This window comes from Paroedura picta, chromosome 16, assembly GCF_049243985.1.
Source record: "Paroedura picta isolate Pp20150507F chromosome 16, Ppicta_v3.0, whole genome shotgun sequence".
Classification (NCBI taxonomy): domain Eukaryota; kingdom Metazoa; phylum Chordata; class Lepidosauria; order Squamata; family Gekkonidae; genus Paroedura; species Paroedura picta.
In genome coordinates, this window is record NC_135384.1 from 1,367,615 (window position 1) to 1,384,976 (window position 17,362).

Here is a 17,362-nt window from a genome sequence, read left to right on the forward strand (position 1 = left end):
AAGGGGGGTCACAATACATAATGTAAGTTTGGAATACCATGGGTAAGGTCTATGAAGAACAAATAAGCAGCATACGGATCATAAACGTTAACAGTCCAGTGGCACCTTTAAGACCAAAAAATTTAATCCTGGGTATATATGAGAACTGAGTGACTTGGCACGTCTGGTGAGATGAGAGTCCAGTATCTCTGTTAAGCCCCGGTGGTTCCACAGTAATGTGATAACTTTAAACTCAGTAATCCGTTGCAGTCCATTTCTGAAATTACCTTGCAGCAAATAGCAACCTCGAGGTCACCCACTGAGTGCCTTGGGAGGCTGAAATGCCCCACAGGTTTCTCAGTTTTGTGATTCTTGATGGCAGGCCATTCCTCCTTTGGCAGAGGTTTTGAGCTGTTTGCCCCTCTGGAGAGAACTGTTGGTATTTAATGGGACATACAGTGTTACAAGATGAATGAGTCTGATGCAGCTAATGCTGACTAGTCTTGGCTACAATAATTCCTACAATAATTCCCCACATGGGGAACCAATGCTCACGGGAGAATACGGACTTGCACAGAGGCTCCTTGCTGTATCTCTGCATGACTCCCTGTCCGTGGCTCCTGCCAGTCAGCCTGCAGGGGAAGTTGGAGGATTTGGGGGGGAGCCTCTGGCTGTTTGTGTTGCAACGCAGCAGTAGAATCAGGCCAATTCCCAGAGGGAGGCGCAGCCCCCAGGAGAACCTCTTCTGTTCCCAGCCTAGCAAAAGGCTTAGCATGTCTGCCACACGTGCGGATTTGAAGTAAAACTCTCAGCAGCTGGCGTTACGTAAAATCCTATTTTCGCCAGAGTTTGCCTGTTTGGGGCCAAAGGCACATCCTTTGCCTTTTATAGCAAATGAGCAACTCAAAGGTTGAAGGGGACAAAAAGGCAGCTGCGTTGGCCGGGAATCGAACCCGGGTCAACTGCTTGGAAGGCAGCTATGCTCACCACTATACCACCAACGCTGGCTGGGGAAAGCAGGGCTGCTGGGATCTAGAAATGCAGGAGTTGAGAGAGAGAGAGAAAACAAGCAGAGAGTCAGCAGTGGGAAATTCTCCTCCCCCTTCCGCCCACTGCGGGAGCTGTGCCAAGTCAGCAAAACCCTGCTGCTAACAGCTGAGGAAGGAATCCATGGGAAGCGGTGGGATTCAAATCCACATCCCTCTGCAGGGTTGGAGCTTAAAGCCAACACCTTGGGCCGCTCAGCCGCACTACCTTAAGCAAGAGGGCAGGGCCTCTGAGTCACAGAAAGGTGACTGCAGGTGAACTCCCCCCCCCCCGTTTGAAGCTGCCTCCTGGTGCTTTCATGCTGAGCAGTGCTGAAAAAGCCCCCCCCCCTTTTATCCAAAAGAACTTCCAGGTTCTGAAGAAGCCGGTTGCTGGTTATTCTGGGGAGAAGGTCGGGAAACAGCTGTCTTTGCCATGTTTTGGGGAAACACATATTGGTTAGTGTCAGCAAAATCTCTGGGAGGCCCAGGTTCGAATCCCCACTCTGCCATGGACGCTGGCCGGGTGACCTTGGGCCGCACTCACACACACTCAAGTTGCACCTACCCTGCAGGGATGTTGTGAGGATAAGACATGGGAAGAGAAGGGTGTCAGCTCCTTCAGGGGCTACTGGGCATTAAAGGCACCAAGCAGAGGCTGCGGGGTGGGAAGAAGTGGTGTGAGTGGAAGTGCATTTGGAAATGGGGGGGGGGGGTCCAGCTGCCCTGGGTTTGATTCCTGCCCTGTACAATTGGCTGACTGTTCAAGAGCATTGTGACCAGGGGGTGCTCAAGTCCTTTGAAGGGGGGGGGGCTAGCTCCTAAACGACGTACTTGTGGGGGGGGCACCCTTTCTCTCCTGCAGATGAAATGTCTCCCTTCAGTGAACTTGGGACCCCGCCTCCATGTTTAGCATCCTTTGCGGCCATGGCCGTCTCCAGAGCGCCTCCTGGCCCGCCTTAGCCCCCACCCCACCCCCGGGCATTCTCGTCCTCTTTGCCAGGCTGGCCGACCGCAAAGGAAGAGGCATTGCAGTTTTACGGTTGCCAGCCTCCCGGTAGGGCCTGGAGACCTCCCGCCGTTACCGCGGATCTCCAGCGGAGCAGTTCCCCCTGGGGAGGGCGGCCCTGATCCCTTGCCGAAGCCCCTCCCCTCTAGGCCCCACCCCAAACCTCCAGGAGTTTCCCAAGCCAGAGTTGGTAACGCGGGGCCCCTGCGCGCACATCCCCGGAGAGCCGGGCGGGGGCGCTATTCTGGCCCCCGAAACTGGACTCGACGTGCGCCGGCCGGGCCGGAGCGCCGCGCTTGCCAGACGCCCGCGAAGGGTCCTCCGCTCCCGCTGGGGTCTCCCGGCCGGCGCCCGGCAGCAGAGGGGGGCACGGAGGGGGCGCGGGGGCGCCGGCCGGCCAGGCAGACACGTGCAGGGCGCGCTCCAAAACAGAGCCCCCCCCCTTCCCCGCCGCTGCTGCTGGCTGGGCTGGCGGGCGCCCTCGCCGCGCCCCTCCGCCTCCGCCTCCTCCTGCCGCCGCCGCCGCCTTCCCCGCCCGCCTGCTCCGTCTCCGCCGCCGCCGCCGCCTGCTGTCCCGCGTCCGCCCGCCCGGCCCGGCCATGGGGAGGCGCCGCCGTCCCCGCGCGCCGCCCTCCCGGCTGCCGCTGCTGGCGCTGGCGCTGGCGTCGGCCTCGGCGCTCCTGCTCGCCTCGCTCAGCCTCCTCCTGGCCGCCTGGCCCCGGCCCGCCGACGCCGCCCGGACGCAGGTGAGGGCCTCGCTGCCGGCCGCGCCCCAGGCGGAAGTCCAACCGGTGCAGCGCTGGGGGGGGGGGCGCGCTCGCCCTGGGTGGCCGCCCCTCTGCTCCAGGCGGAGCTGCCCACCACCCTGGGGGGTTCGGGAGGCCGCTGCCAAGAGTCGGCCCAGAAGGGAGGGCAGGGCTTGCCCGTCGCCCCCCAAGTGCCCCCGGCTCAGTCCAGCCCGTGGCCCACGCGGACAGCGCTAAGGTTGCCCCCCCCCGCCTGAGTGGAGACCTGGGGAGGACCTGCTGGCGCATCACATATCCAGGCACAGCGTGGGAGTCTGCCAGGGCCCCCTGGGTCAGAGGCAAAGGGAGGGGGAGCTCTTTCCTTTCCTTTCCCACCCCACCCAGCGGATCACACCCAGCAGCTGGGCTGGCCTCCCAACACCCTCTGGCCGCTCCTCTGCAGCCACATTCTGACATCTGCCTCCCCGGTCAGCGATAATTGCAAACATGCACAGCTGTCAAGCAGGGGGGATGGGGGGGGGCGAGAACCTCCCAGTTCCAGGCCTGGGGATCCGGGTGGGGAACGGCGGAAAGAGGGGGCTTTGGGGCCCGTGGGGAGTGCTTTCCCTTTACTGGCGCCTCCCGCAGTGCCCTGGCCCTTCCGGAGCCCAGCCTCCAGGCGAGCGGGGTCTTCTGCCTCCCTTGCGGGGATCAAGAGCAGCCGGGGCGGAATCGCAGAGCCTCCTTGTTTCCCTGTGCAGGGATGTGGGGGCAGTTGTTTGCTGTGTGTCCGTGGCAACCGCCTCCAGGAGGCTAACCCCCCAAACACATTCCATCTCCGCAGGGCTGGACTTCTGCCAGTGACCCCCCCCCCCACACACACACACACGCACATCCCAGGTACAAAAGTACTCAATCAGCCCAAACTGTTACGTTGCTAAAATGCCTCTTCTCTGAAGTCAGCCGGGACTGGGGACGCTCCAAGGGTGTCCAGCCAGGCGTTTGGGGCCTGTGTGAAGGGGAACACGCACAAGACCACCCCACATGACAGAATCTGTTTCTGGTGGGTCGCCGTGTTGCTCTGACGCAAGAGAACGTGGCTCAAAGACCAGCCGAGTTTGATTCAGGGCAGAAGGTGTCCCTGGAGATCCACTCGGCCTGTGTCCTGAGTAGCCCACTTCCACTGTGATCCAAAGGGATCCTCGTTGGCCTGGCTGGCCTCCTGACCTCCGAGTGGTGGCAGCGGCCACCCACGCCGGGCTTGGTTCTGCAGCACGGACCAGGGGTTGGGAAGGGAAGCCTGCGAGGGCAGGGGGGGGGCTCCCCGCTGAGCTCTCGTGGGACCTCATAAGATGACGACACTCCCGTTTTCTCTCTCTGGTTTGCAGGAGATCCTCTCTGCGGACGACACGGAGGCGATCGATCCAGTAGGTGGCTTTTTCTTCTGGGAAGCAGTCGAGGTTCGGCCTTGGGGTGATCTGTATGCACGCGCCCCACTGGGCTGGGGGCCCACGGGCTTATAGTGGGTCTGGCCTTTGGTCCAGCTTGGTCAGTCTAGCCTACTCAGATGGGCCTGGGTCATGGGCAGGCGGGCCTTGTGCATCAACTACAGTCTGGTCCTTCGAACTGGAGATGCTGCCAGGGACTGAACCCGGGACCTCCTGCATGCCAAGCCGAGGCTCTGCTGCCAAGCCCCCCTGCCCGGGCAGAAGAGAGGCTGGGGGGCAGGGTCCGGCTTGCACTAGGAGACGGGGTCTGGTGTTCGGCTGGTGGGCCAGGGCTTGCAAATGGCCACCGTTGGGGTGTTTGGCCAGGTTTGTCTTCAGGGAATTAATCTTTTGATTTGGGCAGGGATTATAGTCAGCTAAGGCTGCCTCACCCCACCCCCAGCCCAGAACGTCTCACTTTCTGGGATGCTGGCATGGCAGCCACGGCAGTGGCCTGCAAGAGTCCGCTTGACCGCTTCTTTCCCCTCCTTTATGACGATTGGGTGTCTCTGTCCTGCATTCCCCCCTTGCCCCTCTAGGTGGTGCTTTCTACCAGTTGGAACAGCCAGGGCAAGTTGCTGCACCATTTTGCCCAGCAGGGGGCACTGCGGCAGCGAAGACAAGGTGAGTTGGGCGCCATTTGGATCCAGCCACCGGACTGGCAGGGTGGCTTTGGGGGGCCGGAACGGTTAGTAGGCAGCAAACAGCCCACACAGGCATGTGCCATATTGGTGCTGTAGAGGCCCACATAGTTCTTTCAGATCAGGCAAGGTTAGATTGCTGCAATGTTACAATACTGCATTGTAACTATGGACAAGTTGGCAACTTTCATTGTGTTAAGTAAGGGCAGCCTCCACTTTTCCTCTTATGCCTCTGCAACAAAAAAGGATAAGGTTAAAAATGAAGCCAAGACCTGGGAACTAGTACATAATCACTTAGAGTTACAGCGGGATAGCAATCTAGCAGTTCTTAATTTGTTTTAAAGGTCCTCAAAAAACTGTCGGGTGTGGGGAGGGGATGGTGGCTGCAGGAGGTGAATTAAGGGAAATGGTGCAGGTCCTGCTAGGCAACAGCTCCCCCCCCCCTTTCCTGCTGCCCCCTGTGCCAACAATGTCCCCCCTCCCTTTCAGCTGCCGGCAGAGGGAAGCGCCGTTCATCCAGAGCCAGCACTGTTCTGGCAGCGCACTACGAAGGTGAGAGATGTTTCATGCTCCTGGGTCAGACCAGTCAGGCCAGCCTGGGCCTCTTCCTTTGTATTCCTGTGTCCCCGCCCTCATTCCTTCTTACTCTCCCCTAACTTCCTGCTTTCCTCCCTGCTCCCGGATTTCTCTCGCCTCAAGTCTGCCCCGTGATGCCACTTATGGACGTAGACATGAGAGCCCTGCGGGATCAGAGCAGGGAGGGCCCATTCTGCCAGTTCCGCTGGAGGGCCAGTCACGAGGCACAGCGGCCGAGGCCTTCCCCTGAGGCTGCCCCCTGGAGCCGTGATTCAGGGGCTGACTGCTGCTGGGTGGGGAGGATCCCTCCCCAAGGCCAGACACTGCTGGGGGGCCGCCAGGAGGCTCGTCTCTGGTGTCTGACCGCTCCGCAGGCGGGTCCGTTCCCTCTCCCGTGGCAGGCAGGGCGGTGTGCCAGCTCCCAGCCATAAAGGGAAGCCTCCCCAGGCCAATGCGTACCTCCCACCCTCCTCACCAAAGCGTCTCTCTTCCAGTGCAATCCACGGAGGGCCGCGGGGGCAGCCAGGCAGGTAACACCTTCTGGGCAGGGCCTCTTTGGGGCGGAGGGAGGGCTTCTGCTGCTGTCCGGGGGGAGGGGGCAGGGGGAGAGCTCTGGGCTTCTCCCTTTTCGGCCCAGGGCCTCAGCCCTTTCTTTCCCTGCCCTGCTCTAGACGGCAGCGGGACCATCTGCGGCTGGGCGGAGGCCAAGCTGAACACCAGCAGCCCTCTGCGCTACAACAGCAGCCGCGGGGAGTTCACCGTGCTCAAGAAGGGCCTCTATTACCTCTACTGCCAGGTGAGGCTGGGGGGACGGACGGATGGACGGGCGCTGCAGGGCTCAGGGCCTCCAAGGCCTCTGCTGAGGACAGATGGAGCCCCCTTGGTCTCCCACCCTCAGCCTTGCCTGCTCAGATGGCAGCCGCTCTCTCTCCAGGGTCTGAAGCCATCCCGTCCGCGCCCTGAGTGGTCCTTTTCACGGGAGGCTCTGCCACGGATTGAGCCTGCAACTGTTGTGGTTCTCCTTGGGCCCCCCCCCCGGCCAGTAGCCGCGGCTCGGCCTCCCCCCGGTGACTTTTCCCCATCCTTGTTGGGAGCCGTCTTCTCCGGGCACTCATGGCCCTCTCGCTGCCGCCTTGTTCTTCCCTGCCAGGTCCACTTCAACGAGGACAAGACCAACTACATGAAGCTAGACGTGGTGCTGGGGGGCCAGCTGGCCTTGCGCTGTGTGGAGGAGTTCCGCCCCACCAGCTCTGGCCCCCAGAAGGCCGAACTCAGGGTGTGCCACGTCTCCGGGCTGGTGCTGCTCCGGCCGCATGAGACCATCCGGCTAAAGACCATCCCCAACGTCCAGCTGAAGGCTGACCGCTACCTCACCTACTTCGGCCTCTTCCAAGTCCACTGACGGAGCAGAACGTGGGAGGAGCAGCGTGCCTCGGTCCTGGGGGGGACGGGGCAGAGGAAGGACGCAGGCGCTGGCTCTGTACTGCCAGCACCTTTTGCTTCTAGCCGTGCCGGGTCCAGGCACCAGGGGCTCTCACGTCCCGTCGATGCCCCTGGGAATTCTGTGGACACTTCGAGGGTTCATCACCAGTAGCTCCGTGGTCCATTCGTCCGTTCAGCCGGGAAAGAGGAGCGGAAGCTGCACCCGCATCCCTCTCATAGAGTCCCACGGAGAGCCTCTGGACCCCAGCGTCAGCTGCCAACCAAAAGGGCACAAGGCCCGTGTTTCCCCAAAGGTGTGGACTGTCCCGCCCAGTGGCCACGTTTCCTTTGTGGATTCTATTGTCTTCCAAGTGCTGCTCGCTTCTTTCCTCCGCTGGGCGCTGCAGCGTTGTGAATTGTTACGCCTCATGCTATTCTGCCACACGTGGGAAGCGGCCGAGCTCTTTCAAAGGCCTCTGTCCAGCGGCTAAGGCCACGGAGGCCACATCTGTCTATGCAGTCTGCAGTTCCAGGAACAGCCACCAGGAGGTGTCACAAGACACAGACGGACAGGAAGTGGCCAGCTTTGACTAATCCCGCCCAACTGGGCCAGCTGAGAGCCAATGGAACGACAGGGACCTTCCCCATTGGCCGAGGAAAGCAAAGGGAGCCTCAAAGCCCTTCCCCTCCAGCCATCGGCTGACTTTGACGTGGGGTTGGGCAGGGGGAGGAAGTGGAGGCAAGTGAAGGATGAATTGAGTGGGGACCACAATTATTATAACTGTTAACACTGAATGAAAAAAAAAATTAATGAAAATTTCTTGATAACAGCCTTACTGGATAAATACTCCCCTTAGGAGGGTTAGTCCTTGCAGGAGGCTTAGAGAACAGGACTAATGGTCATTCTGGCAGATCTCCCGCCCCCACCTGGAGGCTGGCCACTAGAGGTGAGTTTTCCAGCAAGGAAAGGTCTTGAGGGTTGTCCCAAGAACCTCTAAGAAGCCAAAGCTGTAAATCTCCCCCCCTCCCCCCTCCCTCCCCCGAATTCTCATGTTCTTGCCCTGGGAAGCCGCCCTGCTTCTTCCTCTCTCCCTGTGCCAGCCTGGCCCATCTCCTGGCCCGGGATCTCCGTCCACCAGTAGGAACAGGGCGGAAGGGGAGTCCTGGGTTTGAGGGCTTCAGTTTGAAGCCAGTGGAGGGGGGAGAAGCTGGGAGGCTTGGGTTCGTTGACCTCAAAACCCGGATGCTCAATGGGGCGAGACATGCAGGCGGCTTCTAGGAGAGGGGGCAGCCTCCAAGTGGGATCTGGAGATCTCCCAGAACGGCTACTGGCTTCCAGAGGTCAAAGATCAGTCCCCTGGGAGGTAATGGGCACGGGAGAACAAGTGGGGCGTAGTGGCGAAGAGGGTCCGGATCTCGATTCAAATCCTGCACCCGTGCCACTGAAACTTGGTCGGTGACCTCGAGCCAGTCACATGCTCTCAGCCTGGCCCACCTCACAGGGTGGTTGTGAAGATATAATGGAGGAGAGGGAAACAATGTAAGCTGCTTTAGGCCCCCATCAGGGGGGGCCTTTGGAGGGTGGGCTGTGAGGCTGAAGTCCCTCCCCGTCCCACCCACCCCTTCCCAGGGATTTCCCAGCCTGGAGTTGGCAAGCCTAGCTTGTAGCCGTGGGAGGTGCCGGCGTGGGCACTGGGCACTTAGGGAGGGAGGCCTGGGTGGTGAGGAGCACTTCCTTTGGTTCTCCTTGAAGGGCTGAATAACACCTTGGCTCAGTGCCAGGCTGGGCGGGTACCTTGGCAGCGATGGGCACCGAGCAGCTTCCTCAAACCCCCTCGGGCATTGCACAATCCACCGCCTGCCTTGGCCCACGCTCAGATCCTGCTCACTAGCGCTGCCAGGCCGGCCGTGGGGCACGAGGGCCCGCTCCGGCTGCTCCGGGGATTCGGAGGGGCCTCCCTTTTGGCACCGAGCCCGTTGGAAAGGGCCCGGACTGAGCTGGGCGGGTGGCACAGAGCGAGATGGGCAGAGCGGGCAGGGCGGCGAGGGGAGCTCCGCTCAGGCGTCCCTTGGCCAGAAGCGCTTGGTAGCGTCCGTGGGGGCCATGGGCTGGGCTGTGGGGCAGGCTTTCTGGACTGGAGGATCTGAGCCAGGCCCAAGGGGTCGGGGCCAGGGCTTTGGGACGCCCACTCCTGGCCCCCCTTCCCTGCCCTCTGCCATAGTCTAGTTAGAGTCCACCTACCCAGCTTTTGAGATCTGCCGTCCGGGAAGGAATTTGTGTGGGCGTGTGTGTCTAGCATTCGGATTGGGGGGGGGGGACAGAAAGGGCGTCTCTGAGAAGGAGTTTAGGGGGGCCCAGAATGCAAACTCCAGCTGCCACTCCCCCAGGACCAAAGGCCAAAGCTGGGCTGAGGCTGGAGCCCCCCCGCTGCCCCTCTCTGCTGGTGGCCCTCTGGGTGGGTGGGGGTGCCCTGGGGGTGGGGGTAGCCGCCTGCCTGCTCTGCACCCTCTGCCTCTACCAGCGCCTGGGGGTCCTGCACGGGGAGCTCTCCCAGCTGAGACAAGGGCTGCGGGCTCAGAGGCACCGAGACGAAGGACCGCTCAGGACCCCCCAGGTAAGACGACGGGGTCTGCTTGGCTCCAGCTGCGAGGTTGGGGGTGGGCCCGCGAGGGGCAGGAGGGGCCAGGGCGATGGAGGGAGCCGCATCCTCTCGGCAAGAGGAGGGAGTCAACAGCTTCAAGAGCCAGACGAACCCAATTTTTCGGGCTCCAGGTGTGACTCCAAGGCCAGCTCGCTTGGCAACATCCTGGTGGGCTGCCCGCTTTGGGGGGGCATCGCGCTGATGCACCAGAGGGAAACCCACTTTTTGAAACCCCTCAAATTAATAAGCAAGCATTGCCTCTAAGCATGTGCAGAGCGCCAGGAGATGTGGAAGTCTCCTGTCGCCCCTAACTGAATGATGCAAAATGATGATGGTCCAGGCGGGGGCCAGGGAGACAGGGAGCAAGGGCTGGGCCCCTCCCCTCCACCAGGGGTCCAGGACAGACCCAAGCCCCATGCAGCAGCCTCCTCCGGGGCACCTGGGCGTGTTTGCTGCCGGCTGGCCCATTCAAGGGGACCCCTCCCCTTTTCATGAGATGGGACCTTTTAAACTTGCTCCTCCCAAGCAAATCTGCTCTACTAGAAATGGCCTTTTTTGCATGCGCACACAGAGCCCTCCAACCTCTCCCGCAGAGCGTCCTTTCGGCTCCCCGCCTCCCCCTTGTGCTTTCCGAGAAACGGGATTAGTTTATTTGGCACGTCAATAAAGCCAGCCTCCTCTCCTCAGCGGAGAGATGGCTTTTCCAAATCCCAGTCGGGCTCCTGGCCAGCGCCGGGAAGGCAGATGAGTTCCCAGCCATAGCCAGGAATCAATCAACGGGGAGGGGGATCGATGGAATCCACCCCTCAATGATCCCCAGGCAATTGTCATGTAAGGAAAGGTAGCTTGAGGGACCGGATATATGCACAATGCCTTTAATCTCAAGCGGAGACTGGGGAGAAACGGGTCTCTGAGCATCTGCAGAAAGCTCCCTTGCCCAGGCAGGCTTGGACTCAAACCGACCCTTAGTGGTGGGCTCTGCACGTGCTCTGTGGCAAGCTCTTACTCTGAAACAGGAGACAAAAACTCGGACCCCAGTGAGGGTTAGGGCCTGATTCAAGGCCGGGGAAGAGACACCAGGGCTCCCGGCCTCCCCGTGTCCTCCTGAGACCAGCCCAGTTCCCATCCCTTCTCCACTTCTCCCATATCTCACTGTTCCCCTTTGAACTTCCTGTTCCTTTACTGCCATGGGGGGGGGGACCCACATTATTACTGTGTGCCTGCTAAACAGAAGCTGCGATCTGGTCCCCTGCCAACCCACAGATCCAGCTGCTTCCCGGTGTGCTTTCTCTGCATCTGGTGTGCCTCCTCGGGACGTGGCTGCAGCCTTCTCTGCTGCCCCCCCCTCCCCGGCTTTAACGGTCTCTTCTGCACGCGGAAATGAACCAGAGGGTACTTTCCCCGTCACTTTCTTGTGGGGGGGTTAAAAATTGTTATTTTCCAAAAGATACACAGTACAACCGCAGTGCGAACACAGAAAGAAAGATTCAGATGGGTCGCCGTGTTGGTCAAAGCTCCTTGAATAAATCTTTGTTGGTCTTAAAGGTGCTACCGGACTCTGATTTTATTGTGCTACTTCAGACCAACACGGCGACCCATCTGAATCTTTCTTTGTCTGTGTTCGCACTGCGGCTGTGCTGTGTATCTTTTGGAAAAGAAAGCCAGTGCTCCCTACGAGGGACAGCTTTTCTGTCTGCCTGAAAATGCCGTGTTGACTCAGCCTGCTGCCCATCCTTCCCCCGCCTCCGTGCCGTTCAAGTAATTCCATTCGCAGCTTTATTTGCGTTTATCGATCCAGGCCTGGATGTTCAGAAACACTTTCCTGTTTCCAGTGTCCTGCAAAAACAATCCCCGCAGCTGTTATTCAGCGTAGAGTAGTTGTTATTCCGTCATGTGACTTTCTGCAGTTTGGGGAGCAAATAATGAGGCAGAAGCCATTTAGAAAAGAAGAGGTCAGCTACTGCATCTCTCAGCAAGTCCCTGTGTGCTTTTGGGCCGAGGTTTGGGTGTCGGTGAGGAAGAATTATTGTTATGAGTTCTCTCCCCAGTCTGGCCTCTGGTCACCCCCTTTTCAGCAGAGACGGCTGCTGCGGTGCTCTTCAAAGGCCAGGGATTGTCCAGGGATGTAGGCTGGGCCGTCCCTTTGGTGACTTGTCCTGTACCTGGGCCAGGTTGCCAACCTCCAGGTGATGCCTGGATTTCTTCTGGAATTACAGTTTACAGAGATCAGTTCCCCTGGAGGAGGAGGCAAGCTCTTTGGTAGAGATGCTAGATGGAATCCCTCCCCAAAATTCTCCCTCCACAGGCTTTGCCCCCAAATTGCCAGGATTTTCCCAGGTCAGAGTTAGGAACCCCATCCCAGGCATCCTCCTGGTATGACATGCCCAGGTTGAGGGGGGACAAGGAGCTAAATTACCCGTGACATACCTCTCTGTCTTAGCTCCAGGGGGCTGGCGACCTACAGATGTCCTGGGCTCTGCAGGAGAGGCCTCCGACACCCCCCGAAAGGAGGAAGAGGGACTTGCGGAAGATCCCCCGGGAGCCCCCCCACCCACGCAGTGAGTAGGCCATTGCAAAATGCACCTCCTGAATCACCTGTCCTGTGCAAACAAAACAAAGAGGAAGCAAATCAGGATTACCCGATTTTGCTTACAAGTGTTGCTTTCGGCAACCTGTTTGCACCTGTGGCTTCCTTGAGGCCATGGTTAGCTTTCTGTGCCTGTTGGGCTTAAAGGCATCCCCAGACCCCAACTCTGTTCAGCTGCTTTAGACCAGCACGGCCACCCCCCCCAAACGAAATTACAGTCCAGAAGCACCTTGGAGACCGAGCAAGCTTGGGAGAGTGAAAGCGGGACAGGACTCTCAGAAGCTCATTTCCCAAAATCTAGTTGTCCCCTCCGGTGCTAGTGGACTCTAACCCAGTTGTTCCCCTGTAGAGGTGGTTGGCCATTGCTTGCCTCTGCCTTGTGACCCTCCTCTTCCGGGTGGACCCCCTTCCAGGGCTGAGCTGGCTCAGCTTCCACATCTGGAAGCTGAGCCTACTCAAGCCAAGGTGTTTCTTGCAAAGCGGGGAGAAAGTCAGCAAGTTCGAAATCCCCCCTCTCCACTTTGGTGCTATGAAACGGCTGCATCTGTTGGATTCCTGCCTGGCATGGGGCTGTGAAAAGGCACGGGGGGCCCTGCCGGGGAAAGAACCCTGGGAATGCGACTCCTTGTGATGGCAGAGGTGCATCCGTCGTTGCGTGGCCCTTTCCCGCAGGGCCGAAGGGGTGGAGGCTGTGCTGCTGTCCGTGCTGCCAAGAGAAAGGGAGGGGGCGACACACGTGCAAGGCGAGAGGGGTGCCGCAGAGCCCATCGCAGGGCTGTCACGACATACCGTCTGCACAGTGCCTGCCGTGGGAGAGAGACCAACAGCCCCTCTCTGCTCATCGCCCCTCTCGGAAGTTCTGGATGAGGCCACGGCCGGTTGTGGGTTTCCTGGCGGCACAAAAACAGCCTCAGTTATAAGGGCCAAAGGGGAAGAGGAGTAGTTCTGGGGCAGGGGACAGCTGGGCCAGGCCAAAGCCTTTTCTTGTAGGGCTGCCAACCGCCAGGCGGGGCCGGGAGGTTTCCTGGACTGACAGCTGCTTTCCAGGGGCAGAGATTAGGTCCCGGGGAGGAAATTGGAGGGTGGGACCATGCAGCATTATACCCCCCCCACACCTCCCTCCCCAAATTGCAGGAATCTCCCATCCCGGAGCTGACAGCCGTGTTTTTTCTCTTCCTGCCAGGAAAACAGTCCGTCCTGCACTTGGTTCCCGTCCGCCAATCCAGCAGCGGTGAGTCCCACTTCCCTCCTTCCCTCCGCAGCAGGGCAGGGGAGGCCTGTGTGCTCTCCCGAAGGCAGAGGGCCCCTCCAGGGAACAGAATGATGGGTCCCCCAAAATCTGGAACTGTCTCTGCGTGGCAGCTTCCAAAACCAGGCGAGCAAAACAAGAGTGCTTTGTAAGAGGGAGCGACAGCGAGGGGGCACCCAGGGTCACCGGAGAGGAATGTGCATCCCACGCTCTTCTTCCTTCCTTCCTTCTCTCTCTCTCTCTCTCTTATTGACTCTCCCATCTTTTACTGAGCAGGCCTCTTTCTCTGCGTTTGGCTGAAGCCCCCCCCTTCTCTTGGCCCCCTTTTCCCTCTGGAGCCCTGCTGTCCCTCCCACCCGCTGCCTCTTCCTGCTTTGGGGAATAGCTCTTGGCTCTCCTTCCATCTGTACCCCAGGTCCAGTTTTGGTAGCTGCTTCTCTTTCTGGGCTGTGGGTTCTCCTTCTCCAGAGCTCCTCTCCCACTTTGGCAAATGTGCGTCTCTCTTCCTTCCGCTCACCCCCTTCCCTGCGGTGTTTGGTGAGGGTTAAGTGCCTACCAGCCACTTCTGACCCATCGTGACCCTACAGATTAAGGCCCTACTGCTCACAGCCTAGCCCAGCTCTAGCAGACTGAGGCTGGGGCCTCCTTGCTTGTTTGTCTGTATCTAATTTTGCTGACGTTTCTCCTGGGTCACATTCTTCTCCTTGGTTTCCATTTTCACACTGGAGTCAAGTATAAAACCCCAAACATTCCTTCTCCCATTCCAGGCCTCTGCCCCCCTTTCCCTGGCATTTGCCCGCTTCTTGGCTTCATTCCGACTCTGTCCCTCCTTGCCACGGTGCAGCCTCGGCCCCGCTCTCCTTCCTCTTCTCTCTAGAAAGTGCTGGGTAGGGCCTCTGAATGATTGTCCAGCTCTGAGAAGCTGAGACCTGTAAAATATTTATATTCTTTGCAAGCACAGCCGTAAATCCTTTGGCTCACGCTTCAACAAGGCTTGTGGCACTTCACAGAAAGGCCGATTTATTGAGGCGGAAAGTTTCGTGGACGACGGCCCATTCATCAGACATACCAAGGGGGTTGACAGCAGGCGGGAAAACAAACACAGCTTATGGGAGGACATGCTTAGATCCTGCTGGAGTGCCAGAAGGACCAGGGCTTTCCGCAGCAGCCGCTGGCATTGCTGGTCCCACCGACTTCCTGGCTTTGCTTGGCCAACGGTGGTCGAGAAGACTTCCGGATGAATTTGCAGGGCCGGTTTCACTTTGGACTCTCCCTTTGTTGACGAATGATGGCTTTCAGGTTTCCAGCAGAGGATTCTGAGAGAATGGTTTTACCAGTGGAATTTCAACCCGTAGTGAACTGGCTGAAAGCAAAAATGTCACAACGGGACACCCTCCCTGCGCCAGGCATCTCTGTCCTGTTCAGCCGAGGAAGGGAAGGGAAGGCAACTGTGGTTTCTCCTGCCTCCTTTAGGTGACGGGGACACCACAGAGATCTGGTGGGCGACCTTCCTCCACCAGGGCCGGGCCCTGGAACTGAGCGGCCAAGACGTGATTGTGAAGCACACTGGACTTTATTTTGTTTACAGTCAGGTAAGCACCCAGGGTGGCCCCGGCTGGCCTGATAAGCAAGCCCAGCTGCCACCGGGAGTTTCCAGGCTAGGGGAGGATTGTATTATTTTTATGGCTCTTGGCTCTGGTGACTTATTGTGTAAATATAACATTTTTGTGCTTAATCAGGAATTGTACGGATACTTTAGTGGTATTACTGGTATGTCATTAGTTTATAAAAATGTATGGTGAATGTAAAAGACATGTATTGTACCTACACATTGGGTTGATTGCTTTCGCTTTGCCTGAGCAGGGTCGGCCCTGATCAGTCCTCGGGCAGGAAATCCCGGGTCACTCCACAGAGGCAAGCCATGGCAAACCTTTGAAAACCCTGCAGGGTCACCATCCATCAGCCGTGACTTCACAGCCCTTCCCACCACCAAGGAAGCAGGGGGTCACAGTGCCTGGGGCCCTGACCCTCACTGCGACTCATTTGTGAGCCCTCCCTCCCAGTGCTGGTAGAGAGGCGGGGCTGGTTGACCTCACTGGATTTCCCACCCCCAGCGATTCATCCTCGCCCTCTCCGGCCCACTGGCCATGGAGCTGTCCAAGAGGGACCCAAACTCTGCACACTTTCCTCTCCTTCTTCCAGGTGCTGTTTCATGACCACACCTTCACGATGGGGCAGGAGCTGCGGCGGCTGGGGCCAGAGGGGCAGGCTGAGACCTTGTTCCGCTGCATCCAGAGCATGCCGGCCAAGCTGGAGCTGGCATACAACAGCTGCTACAGCGGAGGTGAGGGAAGAAAGGGCATGCAGGGCCAGCTTGGGAGAGGAAGGAAGACGGGGCAAAATCCACAGCACCTGAGGGATGGGGAGGGGATAGAATATGGTGAATTGGAGGTCCTGGAAACAGTGCTGGGAAGCTTCACCTGTTGAATTTGTACAAGCTGGCCATTTGTAAGCCCTGGCTTGAGAACTGCCCATGAAACCCAGTCTCTAGGTGCACGCTGGATCCTGCCCACCAGCATCTCTTCTGCAGATGAGCATTTCAGAACTGGGCTGTCCTTCAGCTCTACTGCAAGCAAATATAGCCAAGGAGACCTGCAAGATGGGCAGGGGTGGTAGCGACTCAGTGGCAGAGCCCTCAACATCTCCAGTCCAAAGGGCCAGGCAGCCCGTGATGGGAAAGACCCCTCTGCCTGAGGCCCTGGGGAAGCTGCTTCTGGTCAGAGCTGCTGGGCCAAGGGTCTGACTCAGCAGGAGGTAGCTTTATATGTGCCTGTACAGAATGTAGCCCATCCCTGTTCAAAGCTGGGGTCCTTGAACTGTTTAATTCTCCCCCTAGGTATATTCCACCTGCAGAAAGGAGACCGTGTGAATTTGCGCGTCCCTCGTTTCAACGCCTCCCTCATCCTTAGTCCCCACGGAACCTTCCTGGGCTTGCTCCGTCTATAGCAGGGGGAGCGGCAAGCATCCCCCTCCCCCCACGGCATGCCCAGATGTTGGGGCAGGGGAGCTGCCCTTTGCAGAAAGAAACCAGGCAGAGCGGAGAACCCTGGAGGAGACAGGCAGGCCTCTGTCAAGAACACTACAGCCACCGCTGGCCATGGCAGGAGGCCACATCCAGAGGGACCCTTCCAAGTGGCAGGAAACAGAAAGGACCCACAGCCTCTGGATTTATCTGGGAATGAACTTACATTTATATATTTTTAATTATTATTTTATAGTGATTATATACAGTATTATACTCCAAATATAAGAAGTGACTTTAAAAAACCTCATAATAAAAGAATTAGCCACAAAAGAGCTCTGCTCCACATTGCTTTCAGAAGCAGTTGTACCTGGGACTGGCTGGAAGAACACCCTTAGGTGAGTTGTCCCGTTGGTCTGAAGCAGGACAAAACATGAGCCCGGGGGCACCTTTGACACCAACCCAGTTTTATTCAAGGTGCGCACACCGAAAACCTTTATACCTCAAATAAAACTTTGCTAGTCTTAAAAATGCAGAGGTGGCTTGAGAGTTGCATGATGGGTGGGGACTGCAAGCACCCTCCAAGAAGAAAGCCAGCTGCAGAGGGGCGTTTCCTTTTGTGCCAGTTTTCTAGTTGCACGGAACTCCGTATGCACAGCCAGTCCTCCAAGTGCACGGCGAAACAGGCCTGTCCCGTGCCCCTGGCTTTGCCCGCTGCACGTGGGAACCAGCCTTCCCGGTGTTTCCCGGGGCTGCAGGCGGACCACGGTCCCTCTGCCTTCCCATGGGGAGCAACCGAAGCCGGAAAGCCGGATCTCGCGAGATTTGAGAAGCGAAGCCCGGCTGGGGCGTCGAAACCTCGCGATACCCGTGAGGAAGCAAGAGGCGGGGCCGTGGGAAGAGGCAAGTGGCAAGAAAAATAATTCCATTTCCGCCTTCAGCTCGCGCGAGAGGCGCGCATTTCCGGTAAGCGGCCATTGGCCCCGAGGCTTCGCGGC

The 17,362-nt window shown here is 58.6% G+C and overlaps 1 protein-coding gene and 1 non-coding gene across 2 annotated transcripts; one reads left to right on the top strand and one right to left on the bottom strand.

Annotated features, from left to right (window-relative positions):
- Positions 1–911: 911 nt before the first annotated feature.
- TRNAG-UCC (transfer RNA glycine (anticodon UCC)) lies at positions 912–983 on the bottom strand. Its single transcript has one exon. It is a non-coding gene; the product is annotated as a tRNA-Gly (tRNA).
- Positions 984–1,909: 926 nt separating this feature from the next.
- TNFSF12 (TNF superfamily member 12) lies at positions 1,910–16,856 on the top strand. The gene is made up of 15 exons (XM_077315346.1): positions 1,910–2,061; positions 2,240–2,759; positions 4,127–4,165; positions 4,765–4,849; positions 5,356–5,418; positions 5,937–5,972; positions 6,114–6,238; positions 6,593–6,842; positions 6,949–7,309; positions 8,743–8,950; positions 9,092–9,479; positions 13,277–13,324; positions 14,816–14,934; positions 15,545–15,686; positions 16,239–16,856. Exons 1-15 carry the CDS (start codon positions 1,910–1,912, stop codon positions 16,346–16,348), a joined length of 2,646 nt encoding a protein of 881 aa, XP_077171461.1. The 3' UTR covers positions 16,349–16,856.
- Positions 16,857–17,362: the final 506 nt, after the last annotated feature.